General features: G+C 40.5%; 2 protein-coding genes across 2 annotated transcripts in view; one reads left to right on the forward strand and one right to left on the reverse strand.

Moving 5' to 3' along the window:
- LOC123252150 (LRP2 binding protein) overlaps positions 1-16,792 on the reverse strand; it is a 55,125-nt gene that overhangs the window by 13,212 nt on the left and 25,121 nt on the right. The gene's annotated exons all lie outside the window — the stretch shown is intronic.
- Positions 6,067-7,032, forward strand: LOC123251708 (solute carrier family 25 member 33-like). The gene has a single exon (XM_044681016.1). The coding sequence runs from the start codon at positions 6,067-6,069 to the stop codon at positions 7,030-7,032; it is 966 nt and encodes a 321-aa protein (XP_044536951.1).

Genomic DNA, 16,792 nt, shown 5'->3' on the forward strand with positions numbered 1-16,792 from the left:
CAGAGGACTAGGAGGAGAGAGGAGGAGGACATCCCAGCTTGGATCCAGTCCTAAGGGCTTCCTGAGGATCCCTGAGGAACCACAGCTTGGTCTGGCTGCCTCCATCTTGAAGCCAGACCACCCACCGTGAAGTTGACTGACCTCGGGGGAGGTTTGTGTGAACCCCACCCTCATTCAGAATCGGATTGAGGTATCACATACCTCATCTTATAGGGAAGCCTCTCCCCCAACTCTTGTGGGGCAGCACAACCATCCAGGTCACCCAGTTTTGGGGTGACACCTCCTTAAAGTCTCCAAGTGTATATTCGGCCCCAGGGGAGTGCTAGAAGAGAGACTCACTTCATAGATTCTCTCTATCTTCCCTCTATCAAACATTGGTTACAGGCTCTTTTTATTACAACTTGGATCATATTCTGAGTATTGGCTTTAGTATGAAGCATGCAAGTCATACGAAGTTGGTGTATCCAGACGCCCCCAGTTTGGACTGAGACCTTTGGGATCAACATGATTTTTATAATAGGGATAAAAGGAGCAAAGCTGGGGATCACACCAAGAAAACAACTCACAAGGGAAAGAAAGGGGAAAACAAACTAAGGAGTGAGTGTATGAAGGAAATATAGGTGATTTGTAACATTTCACTCCTAGGCATAATGGAGGAGGATCAATGTGGGTCTAAGTAGAACAACTGACAGTTCTAGCATTGGATTTGATTAGAGCAGTGGTTCCCAAACTTTTTTGGCCTACCGCCCCCTTTCCAGAAAAAAATATTACTTAGCGCCCCCTGTCACATACTATCACTGCCCCCTCACAGTTATTCACCGCCCCGAAATGCACCTGTGGTCATCACCATTCCCCTGGATCATTGCAGCACCCACCAGGGGGTGGTGGTGCCCATTTTGGGAATCACTGGATTAGAGCATATAGCTATCGTGATTATCCTATTTTGAAAGTGGGTTTTGGGGGGCAACTAGATGTCTCAGTGGATTGAGAGTCAGGCCTGGAGATGGGAGGTCCTGGGTTCAGATACTTCCTAGCTGTGTGACCCTGGCCAAGTCACAACCCCCATTGCCTAGCCCTTACTACAATTCTGTCTTGGAATTGATACTTAGTATTAATTCTAAAAGAGAAAGTAAGAGTTGGGGGGAAAAAAGTTCACAAACAATAAACATGTTTTAGTGACCTACAGCTTCATTATGAATGAATAATCTAATAAGAAGTTCATGTGATTTTAGACTGCATTAGTAGAAAGCATCTAGGAAGTTTCAAGTCCACTTCTATTCCCTGCCCTGCTCATATATCTGGAGTACTGTGTTCTGATTTGAACAACACATTTGGTAGAGCAAGTATTGACAAGTCAGAACATGTCCAGAGAAGGACAACCTCCAATCAAATGTAGAATGGGATATCATGGAAACTGTGGAGTTTCACCTTGCCATAGCATGTCTAGTGCTCACTGGATGGTCACTGGATGAGGATGCTACAGAGAGGATTCTGACTGACAGAGAACCCACTGACCCTTTGAAGTTACTTTAGACTCTGAGGTTCTAGAACCAGGATGATGAAGAAACTCAAAACCTTGCTCTGGATAAAGGAACTGGGAATGTTTATCTTGGTGAGAGAGAACTTTGGGGAAACATAATTGACTTCAAATATTTTTAAAGCTTTCATGTGGAAAACCTTTCAATTACTAGCCCAGTTCTAGGAACATGGGTACTTAAATGCTTGATTGGTTTATTAGAGAAGGAATTTGATTTACTCTTCTCGTCACAGAAAGCGGAAGTAGGATGAATGAAGAAAAATGATAAGAAGTCAGTTTTGGGTTTCATGTTAGGAAAATGTTTCAAATAATTAACCATGTCCCCAAAGGGTAACAGCAACCTTAGGAAGTAACAGTCTATCACTAATTCGCTCAGCAGGGGCTGGGGCCTGACCAGTTTGGGGTGATGTTAGAGACAGGATTTATGTTCTGCTTCAGGTAATAAACATCTGAGAGTGATTCTAACCCTATAATTCTATCACTAAGAAAAATGAATTCAACTTCAGCTCCAGGCTCCTTATTTTAGAAGGAATACATTGCATTTTGTTTTCTAGTGCTTATATGTGACTTGTTTGCCCCCTAGAGGCCAGCCAGAATCTTAATTAACTAAAAGGGTTAGGTCAGGGAATTTTACACTTCATGGCTATGACTCTAGGTCTAAGTATATGCTCTTTCAAAACAATAGTGGCTTCTTTGAAGACATCATTGTAAACTGTCTTTTTTTCTTATGAAGTGACTTTGTTAATGTAGAGAAAAAGAATCAACCTCTTTAAAAAATGAGAAACTTGTTTGAAAGGATCCAGGACCTTGAAGTGTACCAATAATCTGAACCATTTAAAGCTAATTAGTTGATAAATGGGCAAAGGACATGAAGAGGCAATTTTCAGAGAATGAAATCAATAAGCACATGAAAAAATGTTCTAAATCTCTTACAATTAGAGAAATGCAAATCAAAACAACTCTGAGGTACCACCTCATCTAGCAGATTGGCTAATATGACAGCAATGGAAAGTAATAAATGTTGGAGGGGACGTGGCAAAACTGGGATATTAATGCATTGCTGGTGGAGTTGTGAATTGATCCAACCATTCTGGAAGGCAATTGGGAACTATGCCCAAAAGGCTTTAAAAGACTGTCGGCCCTTTGATCCAGCCATACCACTGCTGGGCTTATACCCAAAAGAGAGGATAAGGAAAAAGACTTACACAAAAATATTTATAGCTGTGCTCTTTGTGGTGGCAAAAAATTAGAAAATGAGGGGATGCCCTTTGTTTGGGGAATGGCTGAACAAATCATGGTATCTGCTGGTGATGGAATACTATTGTGCTCAAAGGAATAATGAACTGGAGGAATTCCATGTGAACTGGACCGACCTCCAGGAAGTGATGCAGAGTGAAAGGAGCAGAACCAGGAGAGCCTTATACACAGAGGGTGATACACTGTGGTACAATCGAATGTAATGGGCTTTACTACTGGCAGCATTGCAGTGATCTAGGACAAATCTGAGGGACTTATAAGAAAGAACACTATCCATATCCAGAGAAAGAACCGTGGGAGCAGAAACACAGAAGAAAAACAATTGCTTGATCACAAGGTCTATGGGGATATGATTGGGGATGTAGACTCTAAGTGATCACACTAGTGCAAATATCAACAATATGGAAATAGGTCTTGATCAATGACACATATAAAACCTAGTGGAATTGTGTGTCGGTTATGGGAGGGGATGGGAGGAGGGGAGGGAAAGAGCATGAATCATATAACCATGGAAAAATATTCTAAATCAATTAATTATATACAATTTTTTAAAAAAGCTAATTAGTATTTTCAAACAAGGCTGAGCTTTAATGCCTTAAGAAATAGGAATCAAATATGAGACAGTCAATTAATTCAATTCAACAAGAGGGGAGTGGAGGGGAGAGGGAAGCAAGCACTTCTGCACAGTCTCCATCAAGTTTGGTGCTCAGCCTTGAGAATACAAAAAGAAAAAAGAAAATGACTGTTTGTTGGAAGTTCTTTTGCTATGTGGTTAATCCCTCCTGGGGTAGAACCTACTCTATCTGGGATATGGTAGAAGGAACATTAGGATGGGTTAGGGAGACCTAGGTTCACATCCGAGCTCTACCATTTTTACCAGTTGTGTGACATCAGGAAAGGCATGTGACTCCCCTCAACCTAGCTTACTCATCAGTAAAATGAAGATGTTGAATTAGATGAACTTGAAAGTCCTTTATAAAACCAGAATGTCTTTTTCCCACCCTTTCTAATAAAGACAGAAGAAAAGGTGACCTAAAGGTTTCCAGAATTAGCAGAAAAGAGTCACAGGAAAGGTTCAGTCCTTCTCCTCAGGAACATAAGCCACATTAACAGAAGAAAAACTGAAAAAAGCTCTTTTTAATTCTACAAGGATAAGGGGAACTGTGTACAACTTGGGGACTTTCAACACCTGTATCTCTACAAATGAAAGGAAGAAATCAAGGTTTCTCTTTAAATGTATAGCAAAGATTAAGCAATAATTAATAGCTAAAATGGAATAATTGTCCCAATAGGTGGTTCTTTCCATTTTTCTTCAAATGGCATCATTCCTTTAACTCTCATACAAATGCTCCCCCAATAAATTCCTAGTCCATTTGTGGAAGGGAGGCCAGTATAGAATTTTATGCATTTTACTAGTCAGACATGATCCTGGCCAATGGGGAAGCCAGGATTCAAAGTAAGGTCTTCTGACTTCTGTGTGCTCATTCTTATGTGTACTTCATTGAATGCACATTGGAGGTACTTAATATACGCTTAGTTGAATAAGAAAAAAGGAAGATTGACAAAGATTTTATTTTAGTACAAGATTTCTACAAAGTTAAAAATACAAAAATCAAGCAAAAATTTTAAAAAGGAAAATATATTAAGTGGAAGTATAGTATTATACAAAAGAAATGAACAGAGAAGATATGTAAATGAAAGAAAATCATTAATAGACATTATTATTTCTAAATGTGGCCCTGGATACACCCTTGAATTCTTTTTTGTAATTAGAGTTACTGGTTACTAATGTAGGTGTTTTTTCTAAACCAGCTATCTGTGTACAGTCAGATCAACAGGTTAGAGTAAAAAGTAAAACTCACCATGAAACCTAAGGGATGAATTTGAGGAATAAGGGGGGAGGGCGGGGAAACTGTGTAATCACAACACATTTGACATATTCAAATCCTCTGATGATGAAAAATGGAAAAGGACAAAGGAAAAGACATTGATGCAGATGACTACTATTTTCTACAAATTTATCTGATGTAAAGAAATTGCCACAATGAAACTGAGTTCAGAAACCACCAAAACCATCAGAGTTGATTCTCTTATAAAGCAGAGAAACAAGGAAGTTGAAAGAAATAACTTCTTAAAAAATAAACTTATTAGTAAAATATTACTGAGGAAAATGGGGAGAATTATGAGCATATTGATTTATAAAACAATGAATAATAATAAGGGAAAATGAGTATGAAAAGAGCTTGGTGTAATATCCAAACAGAGTCTGGCCATTAAAAGAGCCTGAATTGAGTAAACTAGAATAAGAACAATTAAAAATGGAACAGAACTATCAGAATTTCCAACGCAAATCATTTTAATGATTTAATGGCAGTTTGGATCACTCAGGACCCAACATGGCCCATAAGGAAATGGAAACAACTTTTAAAAACATGACAACTAGAAGAGCAACAGGACCAGACACCTAAAGAATTTGGCATCTCAAACCCAGTGCTTGTTTTATTAAGATCTTTTCCCCTTAAGTCTTATAGACTCCGCATCTCTGTAACTTCTACCCAAGATCCTACTTTGAATGCTTTCCTACTTTCAGATGCCCTCTGAAACAGGAAGGACAAAGTCAAATCTTTATGTTAAAGTCTTAACTAAAAATTTCCATATCTAAGGCAAATTGGTTGAGAGTGGACCGGGTGCAATGGTTGTTCACGTGCAGTCACCCTGGGAGCGAGGACCTCAGAGTTTGAAGGTTTAGTTGATCAGTCAATCAACAAGCATTTATTAGAGGTATACCAGATATCAGATACTGCGCCAAGGGCCAGGATACAGAGATGAAAGTGAAGCAGCCCGGCCCTCGAGGGACTTACGCCCTAACCTGTGATAGCTAGTACATGGTGACAGAGAAATGAGATACCAGCTAACCTTCTAGGGCGGGTACTACCGAAAGGTTTCAGTGTTGGGGGAGGGGGGCTGAGCTGAGCTTTGATGGATTTTAATAAGCTGAAATGAGGAGCGTCTCCACTTCAGACACGGAGGACAATTGGGGTCCTAGGATGAAGTGTTGTGTGCCAGAAGTCGGAGGATGGGCAGTTTGGGGCAAGGCTGGGGAGGTTGAGGGGACCGAGGCAGAAGAGACTGCTGGATGCTTGCGGTGATGGTTGCAGCCTGAAGTGGGCCGGGAACCCACGGACCGACACAACTGACCGATTGTGACTGCCTGTGGAGGGCCAGCAGCTGCGCAGCGCCGCACCCTGCCCATTCCTCAGGCGGACTGGGCCATGGCGTCGGGGTCTGTCTCCTCGCAGAAGCAGCACAGCACCCTGCTGCACCTCTTTGCCGGGGGCGTTGCGGGCACGTTTGGCGCTATTTGTACGTGTCCTTTAGAGGTGCTTAAGACCAGACTTCAGTCCTCCCGCTTAGCTATCCCAGATCCCCCAGCTTGGTGGTGGTTCAGAGCGAGAAAGATCACGTCAACATCCAGATTACCTGAAGTCCTCAAGGTTCTGAAGTCAATTCTGGAGAAGGAGGGCACAAAGACACTTTTTCGAGGCTTAGGCCCTAACTTGATCGGAGTAGCCCCTTCAAGGGCTGTATACTTTGCCTGCTACTCCAAGGCCAAAGACCTCCTGAATGACATTTTCGTGCCCAACACCTATACTGTTCACTTTATCTCCGCTGGCTCCGCAGGTTTTATCACAAATACCTTAATGAATCCCGTATGGATGATCAAAAGCCGCATGCAGTTAGGACTGCAAGTAAAGGGTTCCAAAGGGATAAACACTGTCCAGTGTGCTCGTTACATTTACCAGGAAAACGGCATTTCTGGATTCTATAGAGGATTAACTGCCTCATATTTTGGCATTTTTGAGACCATGATCTGCTTTGCTATTTATGAAAGAGTAAAGAAATGGCTAACCGAGCCCCCATTAGCTCTTTCTGCAAATGGGACTAACAGAAGTAGTCCCACCCGCAACTTTTTTAGCTATATGGCTGCTGCTGCTATTGCCAGGGTCCTCGCCTCCTTCGTTGGTTATCCACATGAAGTTTTAAGAACCCGGCTTCGAGAAGAGGGCACCAAGTATAGGACTTTCTCTCAAACAGTCCACCTGATAGCACAAGAAGAAGGTTTTCTAGGCTTCTACAGAGGACTCTGTGCTCAGCTCATCTGGCAGGTGCCAAATACTGGGATTGTGTTGTCCACCTATGAGCTAATTGTGTTCTTAATGAAGGACTTTAAGGACTGACATGCTGGAAAATGGACTTCAGAAGAATAAAACTGAAAAACTGCTGAGCAGTTTCTCCATTGATGTTTAGCATATTTAAGAGACTGGTACAGGAATGGTTGGAACAGCTCTGATTTTTATCACCTGCTGGACTTTTCCTTTTGGACTCATACTTTCTGGAAGGTTTTCACTCATTAATACTAAGAGTTCATTGCAATTTTTGTCTTAAGAATTCAGATTTCAGCAACTACTAATCTAAATCATGTTACTGAATTAAAAAAGGGGAAAAAAAGATAAGCAGTTGGCTCTACCATAGTGTATATGTCAAGTTGTGAAGGAGATGATATGGGAGAATTTCTATTTGATCCTAGAGGCATAATAGAAAAGACACTGGAGTTTGTTTATTTGGGCTGTGAGTGACAGTCAGATGTGCATGTTGGGAAAATTATTTTGGCAACTATGTGAAAGGTGGACTGGGCTGGGGCGAACTTAAGGCAGGGAGCTCATAGAGGAGGTTACTGCACCTGGGCCAGAGATAAGGAGGGCCTGAACTACGGTGTGGCTTTGTGGACAGAGAGGTCACAGTTGTAAGGGATGCCATGGAGGTATGTCACAAAAACCCAGAGAGGAGAGATTACCTACGGGCACAGAGTGAACTGTGTCAAATGTGCAGAGAGGTCTACAGGGTTATGGGTACAGAAAAAGCCATTAGGAATTAGGCAGAGGATGGCTTTGAAGTAGTGCCAAGGCCTAGAATCATGATGGTAACACAGATCAGCAGTTCAGGCAAGTAACTGGCCTTCTTGGAGATGGCAGTTTCCATACTACTGTGTAGTAAACAGGGAGGCAGAACACTAACACCCCCAGGATAGCCGTGCTCTTAGGTAAAGCCCTAGATATGATTACAAAATGAACATGCCCACAATAAATCTTTTCGTTTCCATTTGTAAATTTAATTCTAAAAATCAGTGTTCCATTACTTGAAGCTATATGGCAAAAGCAAGTGAATGGTGATGCTAAAGACAAGGGCATTTATAGTAGCAAGCAGTTTCGTATTACTTGAATTATACACCTGCCTAAAGGCAATCCATCCAGCCCAATCCCCTACTACTCACTGTGCACTTCAAGTGCCTATAAAGTATTGATGGATTAAATCAATGGGCTGCTATGTCATCATATATCAGTCTAGGTCAGTGATGGCAAACTTTTTAAAGAGGGGGCCAAAGGAAAGGAAATGCTTGTCTATCAGTCTGTTTCTAAGGCAACTCTTTTGAAGTTTTATTGTGTTGTATTCGTCAGATTAGGAATAATGTCACAGGGCCAGATAAAACATTTCAGGGGCTCGCATCTGGCCCGTGGGCTATAGTTTGCCTAGGTTGGCAAAATGAACTTTTATTCATTTTTTTTTGCTAATGTGAATAGTCAAATCAGTCTCTTTTCCATTGCTCTGGATTTCATTAGAGAGACTATGGCATATTCCATGATTCAAATCAATTAATTTGATGTTATCAGCAAATAGGAACATTTGGGAAAAGGTCAGCATCAATACAATATTTTGAATTGAATATTTGTAAATATATTGTATACTTAAAAATATATATGTTTGATTCAGTACAAGATTTTGTTTGAAATTTAGACAGGATATCTTCAAGCACATATACATATCCTTGTTAACATCTCTCAGAGTTAATGTGTCATGGTAGATTGTTCAAGTGATCTTGGTAGGCATATTTGCCATGGACTTGTACAATCTTGTTTTATAGATGGGAGTCAACTTGTTTGAAGTTAGCCTTCAAGGCACTATTTTGATCTATTTCTATTTAGTTTATTTTGTTTACTGAGACTTCCTTCATATCAAGAGTTCCTGGGGAGAAAATCAACTGTTGTACAATTCATTATCTCAAAGTTGAGAGGGACTCTCAGAAGTTAAGGGCCTGCTGAGTCAGAGCCAGGGCAGGGCAGACACAATACTTGCTCTCAGGTCATCTCGAAATGTGCTGCCCCAATCAAATGCTTTCTTGTTTATTGTTTTGGTTTGGTTTTTTAACCCTTACTTTCTATTTTAGTAACAACTCTAAGACAGAAGGGCAAGGGCTAGGTAAATGGGGTTAAGTGACTTGTCCAAGGTCGCCCAGCTAGGAAGTGTCTGAGGCCAGATTTGAACCCAGGACTTCCTACCTCCAGGCCTGGCTCTCAGTACACTAAGTCATCCAGCTGCCCCAAGTTTCTAACCAAGCATATATGTTCCCTGTGTCTCAGCCATGTAATCAGTCACAATTTCCTAAATCTATGATGCTACCAATCTCATAGCCAATGGTGTGATTTTTTTCTTTAAATTCTAAGGGCTAGGCAATGGGGGTCAAGTGACTTGCCCAGGGTCACACAGCTGGGACGTGTCTAAGGCCAGATTTGAACCTAGGACCTCCCGTCTCTAAGCCTGGCTCTCAATCCACTGAGCTACTCAGCTTCTCCCAATGATGTGATTTTTTTTTTTTTTTTTTTGCTCTGCTCTGTTTCTTGCTTATAAAAGTATATTGAATCCCTAATTCAGGGACTGTGGAAAATTCCAGATCTGCACTTTTTTAAGAAGACATAACTTTGCTTAGAGAAGCCTGCCTGGACTTACCCATTTGGCCATAAATTCTACTGCAACGTGTCGGAGGGCCTGTGTGCTTGTAGAATCCTGAAGCTATCTTTCCTCACTGCCTTTTCCTAGTTTGTCTTTGGCTTCCAATGAGGTGCTGCCATCACATCAGCTCCTGCTGTTCCAGTAGCACTACTGCCAAGAGCAGCAATAGGAAGCGCACTTCACCTGGCCTTTGGGAGTTTGGAAGCTGTCCTCTTGCTATGGAGGAGGGGAGAGAATCAGAGACTCCTCTACAAACAGCTCCCTCTCAAGGCCTTGCTGGAGCTGCTGTAAGGCTGCCCTGTTCCGGAAATCTCTGATTCTGAACTGGTTTCCCTCAGGACTGGAGTGATTCTCTTCTGTAATTCCAAGATATTTCCTGTGTGGAGGAGTCATGTGATTCCATTCATTGTATACATAGTTCACACTTTTAGCTGATTTCAAAAGATGTTTCTGTTTATTGATTGATTCTTTAACTCTACCAAAGAGGCATAACCTCAGGGCAGGGAGCATCTGCTTAGCTAGATTAATACAAGTATATATTTAGAACATTAATGGAATTATTTAGACACAGATATATGTCTGTGTGTGTGCTATAACAACTGAAATTCTTGAGAGGTAGTTATTTCTTAATTTTAAATTAATTTATTTATTGAACAGTCAAGATATGGTAAACTGGCTTCTCCACATTCCAACTGGGTACAGAAGAAAACTTTCTCTCTTTGTTGCAGGTTTATATATCACTTGTGAGCTCAATCCTTCCTCCCCTTGACATCCCAAGACATCTCTGATTGGTAAATAGCCACTAAGGAGGTAGACTTAGAGACCTTAACTCCTCCCTCACTATTGCATCACAGGAAGAGGCCAGCACACACTTTCCTCCCCACAGCTTGGCTAGGAGTCCAACAAGACAGCCAGAGCTTGCTCACTTCATCTCTCAGTTGGGTCAGAGTTGTTCAGCCCTGCCCCTAATCCTTTTAAGATCTTCACAAAAGAGGGAACTTTCCAACCCACTTTCTTAGCCTGGGTGAGAAACTGCTTTAGTCTGGCTTTAGAATCAGACTGTTGGGGGGAGGTGTTGTGAGGAAGATTAATTAGTGTTAGTGTTGGACCTAGCAGGAAGGGCTGGAGGATTCCAAGATGGAATGAAGGAGCAGGAAGTAGGGCTTGTACTCTGAGAGAGACTCCATTAGTGGTTGGCACAAACTGTTGCTAGCCCTGGGAGATTCTCAGAGTTAAGGACATCCTGCATCCTGATTTCCTGGGATCCTGAGTGGTGGTGGCTTTCAGCAAGTGGACAAGACCAGCAGAGTGCACCAAGTGGAGGAGGAGTTTGGGATCTGGTGGACAGCATCTCAAGCACACTCTCTAACTACCTTGGACCACCTTGGCTTTTGGCATCCTGTGATCATCTTTGGATTACTATGAGAACCCTGAAAGCCACCCTCAGGCCCTTTAACTGTGCTGGTCAAACCTGGCTGGAACCAGGTTTGAAGCAGCTTTCTCAGTGACTCCAGAACTGCTCCTTTGAGCCTTGCCTGGCCTAGGTTAATTAGAATTAGAGTAGACAAGTCCTCTCCTTGCCCCTGTGATTTGCCCTTTAGGTTTTTTAAGGGCAGAATCCCCTATCCCACCTTTATTAATTTAATCATAATTAAACTGTTAAAAACCCTTTACCTTGCCTGCTGGTTCCAAAGACCCTGGCCTAGGGGTTAGCTGGGAGATCTGGGTGAGCTGGGCCAACTGCCATTCTGACAGTTAACAACAGCTTGGCAGCAGTGAACAACAACAGCTTGGCAGTGAACTCTGGTCTCCCTATCCTGGCTGGTCCTGTCTTTCCTTCAACCCAGTGTGTGTACCCACAACCATTCAGGTTATATTTTAACATCCCTGGTGCCCCATCTTTTACAGTTTGTCACTCCCAGATGGGTGGGTAACAGAGACAGACAGGAAGTGTACTTTTGGGCTACTAGAATCACACAGGAAGTTAGAGGGGTTTGAACATTCTATGAGGGAGCTCAGCCATTCGGTGTGAACTGAAAGTTTTCAACCAGTGGTGAGCTGCTCAGAGCTGTTCAGCCCCCACCCCAGGTCATTCATAAAATCTCTGTGGGTAGGCAAAATACTATTAGACCTGGAGTAGCCCCAGAGAAAGGGATTTGAACCATTTTGGGGTTTTTTTTTGTGTTTCGTTTTCTGTTGTTGTGTTTAATTGTACTTGTATTTAATTGTTTGTAATTGTACTTGTGATTGTTTTATTAATTGTTATTAGTCAGGAATTGTGGCTAATAATAACACTGTTTTTGTGTATGGCTGATCAGTTTGGGCAATGATGGGAACAATGTTATTTGAAGATTGGATTGATTATGTCCTCTTGACACTGTGGCAATCAGTTTTGGCTCTCCCTTACCTGTGGTTCAAAATCATACCCAGGTATTTTAGGGGGATGATGGATGTTGAAATAGCACAACCTATTTTAACCATTAATATTCTGGATTTGTTATCACATATGCCAATTCTGATCCTTACTGGTTATTTTGTGTATAAGTTAAGGTGGATGTTCTTCCATATTATGTATTGTTTTAAGATCATAGTGACCTGGTGTTTTAGGGATTCTGAAACTAAGCAGATGTTAAGATTATTGCAGATAAAACTAAATAATTTGGAATTGTACATACAGAATGGTGGTGTTTCTGGTCAACCTCTTGGTCCTCCTAATACTGGCAATGTGGCTGAATTTTCAAAAATAGGTATTACTGGCAAAAGTGTTACATCTAAGGCTGAGTTGGAAAAGCAGGCACAGAGCAAGGGTGAAAAGTCTATTAATCTTTTTCCCCTTCGCAATCTTCCTATCGTATGTGACGATGGCATTTTCCATGTGAAGCAATATGAGGTTTAGATCTGAAGATGTGGAAAATTTGAAGAGAAAGATCCCAAATTTCCACAATGATTCTGGGAAATTTGTCGAGATTTTTAAGGCATTTATAAAAGCCCATGATCCAGACTTTGAAGATTGCTGGTATGTGTTGGGGGAGATCTTGTCACATCACAATAGGGCCAAGTTTGTTGAAGAGACCAGGAACACAGAGGGGATGACACCATGGCCAGTAGCCTGGGAGGAACTGGACCTCAATTCAGTTCCAGTATACTGAATGTTAAAACAGGCAAGAAAGTCAGTAGTAAAAATCATGGAGAAAAATTCACATTGTCCAAATTCATGGTCTAAATTTGAGAAAATCAGGCAGACAGCACAAGAGACCCCAGCAACATTTCTGGATAGCATAATTGAGGCAGCTGAGTTGTATTTAAATATGAACATATTAGAGGATACCACCGTGGACCATGTGAAAAGAATTTTTGTTAGGAATTCTGTTCCCCAGGTAAAGAAGTTCTTTACAGATAATTATCCTGATTGGGAACTTTTGAGCCTGGATGAGTTAAAACAAAAAGCCACATATGTGTTTGCACAGGAGAAAGACAGGGAAAGTGATGAAAAGGCTACCATAATTGAAAGCCTTAGGAAGCAGTTAAGGGAGGCAAATTCTAGAGCCAATGAGAAGGAGATCAATGAAATTAAGGCAGTTGGCAGCATTAAGGGCAGCAGAGAAGAAGAAGAATAACAATAATTATAGACCCAATGACAATGCAAACACGAGGAATCAGAGGCAGCATTCTTGTTATGTTTGTGGCCATATTGGACATTTTGCAAGGGAATGTAGAATACAGAAAGAGATCATATGGGCAGAAATACAACAATAACAACAATGGATTTAATCGGTTTAATAATAATTATGGATACAGGGGAAATAACTGGAATAATGGTTTTAATCATGGAAATGGCCAGCAAAATGTGTTCCAATGCTAGAATGCATGCTGTCAAAGTGCTCAAGCTCCTAATTTGGCAATGATGCAGGATGATATATGAACAGGAGGCAGGCCAAAGTTTAGCCATGTTGTACAGGGGAATGTTAATAATGGTAACATGAATGGAGGGACAACTTCATTATGAAGGTGTGCCCGAAGTTCAGGAGTGAAAGATAATGGGACTAAAGTGAATGCTGATGAAATTGTATGTGTTAAAGATGATGATGTAATTGTGAATAATGGAAATGATGCACTTGGTGTTAATAATGATTTGATTGGTGATAATAAGAATTTAATAATGCTAATGAGTTGATCAGTGTTAATTTAAATGGAATCAATGATAGTTTAATCAATGTAAATGATAATTTGATGAGAATTAATAATAATTTGAATGGTGTAAATGTTAAATTATCTGAATTAACTGCTGGTAATGGTGTAAATAGTACTTTAACCAATGTTAATGGTAATTTACCTGCTAGTAGTAGTAATTTAACTAGTGTTGGTAATAATTTGATTAAGATTGATGATGGTTTATATGGTGTTGATTATAATTTGATTAGTGTTGTAAATAATTGTGAGAAAAAGAGAAATAGTGTTGTAAATGGTGTTAGAAGTTCTAGTAAGTGTGGAATTAAGAAGAATAATAAGAATTGTGATTTGACTAAGGATAATTTGATTGTAAATAAGAACAATGATACCAGAATAGAGGTGAAAAAGACCAAAGGTTTAAAATCCTGGGAAAATTCTATAATTCGAGACGATGTTAACTTGGATGGACAGGAAATAGCTGAGTTTTGTTCTGATGTTACTGTTTTAGCTCCTGTGTTGGAAACTTTTCAACCTCCCAATAGTACTGAACCATACATGTCTGTGACTATTGGAGACCATATCTACGACCTTCTTGTCAATACCAGCGGGAGTAAATCAGTTTTGCAAAGCTTTCCTGAGAATTGTAGAGCTGTTGGTACAATGGATATTGTTGGTGCTACAGGTGTGACTCAGAAAGTAGCTAAATTGCAACCAAAAATGGTAACCCTAGGACCCCTTTCAGTGGAACATGCATTTTTGTGTATTCCAGAATGTCCTATGAATTTTTTGGGAAGGGATTTGTTGTGTAAATTAAGGGCTACTATCCAATGTACTGAATCTGGTGATATTTCTTTGCATCTCCCAGAGGAATCTTTGAAGTTCTTTCCATTGCTTTTCTTAGATTCCAGCAGTACAGAGGATATCTATCCAATACCTGAGGATATACCTAAGGATTTGTGGTCAAAATCATCTACAGATGTTGGGTTGCTAAAATCAGCTACTCCAGTCAGGGTGAGGACAAAGGAAGGACCAGTTCCTCGTGTGCCTCAATATCCCTTGACTAAGGAGGCAATAGATGGAATTCGTCCGATTATTGAGTCCCTAATCCAACAAGGGATAATAATACCATGCTTTTCTAAGTACAATACACCAATTTTGCCTATAAAGAAGCCAAAACCAGATGAAAATGGCCTACCTGTTTACCGATTTATTCAAGATCTAAGAGCAGTAAATGATGATGTCATCAAGACACATCTAGTTGTTCCAAGACCAGCTGCTATAATTTCTTCCATTCCAAGTCAGGCTAGATATTTCACCGTGGTAGATTTATGTTCTGTGTTTTTCTCAATACCAATTCACGAGGTTTCTCAAAAGATCTTTGCTTTCATTTGGGAAAAGACTCAGTGGACGTGTCTCCCACAAGGGTATACTGACTCACCTTCTCAGTTCTCTCAAATTCTAAATCGAGATCTAAAAACTATTAAATTTAAAGAGAGTAAATTGGTGCATTTTGTAGATGATATTCTTTTGGCATCCCCAAATGCAAAGGTGTGTCTTAGGGATAGCAAGATTCTTTTTATTGAATTGTATAAAGGAGGACATAAAATCTCCAAAGCGAAATTACAATTCATTTTGCCCCGTGTGCAATATCTTGGATTCGTGTTATCAGAGGGTTCTAGAAGTATTACACAAAAGAGAATAGCTGACATACAGAAATTAAGTGCACCTAAAACTAAAAAACAACTTAGAGCTATTCTTGGAACTACTGGTTTCTGTAGACAATGGATTCCTGGATATAGTGGGATCACTAAATGTTTAACAGATCTGACCAGGAATACAGAACCAGAACCTCTGAAACTAAAGCCTAAACATCGTTTAGCCTTGGATAAGCTGAAAGAAGCCATTCTATCTGCATCTGCATTAGGAATCCCAGACTATGAGAAACCTTTTCAGCTGTTTGTCAATGAAACAAAGGGTATAGCTTCTGGTGTGTTGACACAGACTCTTGGGCAAAGTTATCATCCAATTGTATATTATAGCTGTCAATTAGATCCAATAGCTGCAGGGACAGTACCCTGTCTAAGGAGGGTAGCAGCAGCAGCTGTGTTAGTCCAGAAGTCAGCTGATCTAGTTTTAGGATGTCCTTTAATCGGTCTATTGTTTACATCATATAGAAGCACTAATGAGGAAGTTTCGTACTCAAGCATATTCTGACCAACAAATAGCTAAGTATGAAATTATTCTCTTAGTTAGTAAGAACATCAAGTTGAAGAGATGTAGCATACTTAATCCAGCTAATCTTCCAGATTTGCCAAAGAATGGTGAGCCATTGCCTGAATGTGTTGAGGTTGTAGATCTTGTGGATATGCCTAGGATGGATTTAAAAGACACTCCCCTAGAAATCCAGACTGGGTGTTATTCACAGATGGATCATCATATTTATGTAATGGAATCAGATGTACTGGTGCTGCAGTTGTCACAGAATTTGAGACACTGTGGTATGGCTCATTACCTAGTAATCTTAGTGCTCAGGGTGCTGAATTGGTGGCACTGAAGCAAGCATGTCTTCTAGCTTAAGGTAAAAGTGTGAATATTTACATGGACTCTCAATATGCATTTTCTGTTTGCCATGCAACAGGAACAATCTGGAAACAATGAGGTTTTATTACTGCATCGGGAAAACCAATAGCTCATGCAGGAATAATAACTGAGTTGTTAGAAGCAATCCAGAAGCCAAAACAGCTGGCAGTAATTCATTGTTGGAGTCATACTTGTGGTAGAGATTCAGTCTCTAAAGGAAATCACAGAGCTGATATCACTGCGAAGTATGCCAGATTGATCCAATTTATGTAATGAATTTAACATCTATTGATTCTGATGATCTAGAGAAAGCTTATGTAGACTCAGATATCCAGAAATGGAAGGATAAATTTGGAGCTAGGAAAGAACATGGGATATGGATTACTGATACAGGAAGACCAT

The sequence above is a fragment of the Gracilinanus agilis genome, chromosome 6 (genome assembly GCF_016433145.1).
Source record: "Gracilinanus agilis isolate LMUSP501 chromosome 6, AgileGrace, whole genome shotgun sequence".
NCBI lineage: Eukaryota > Metazoa > Chordata > Mammalia > Didelphimorphia > Didelphidae > Gracilinanus > Gracilinanus agilis.

Bases quoted from the DNA above. Each gene is read 5' to 3' on its own strand.
- LOC123251708 (XM_044681016.1), top strand. From the start codon at position 6,067: ATGGCGTCGGGGTCTGTCTCCTCGCAGAAGCAGCACAGCACCCTGCTG.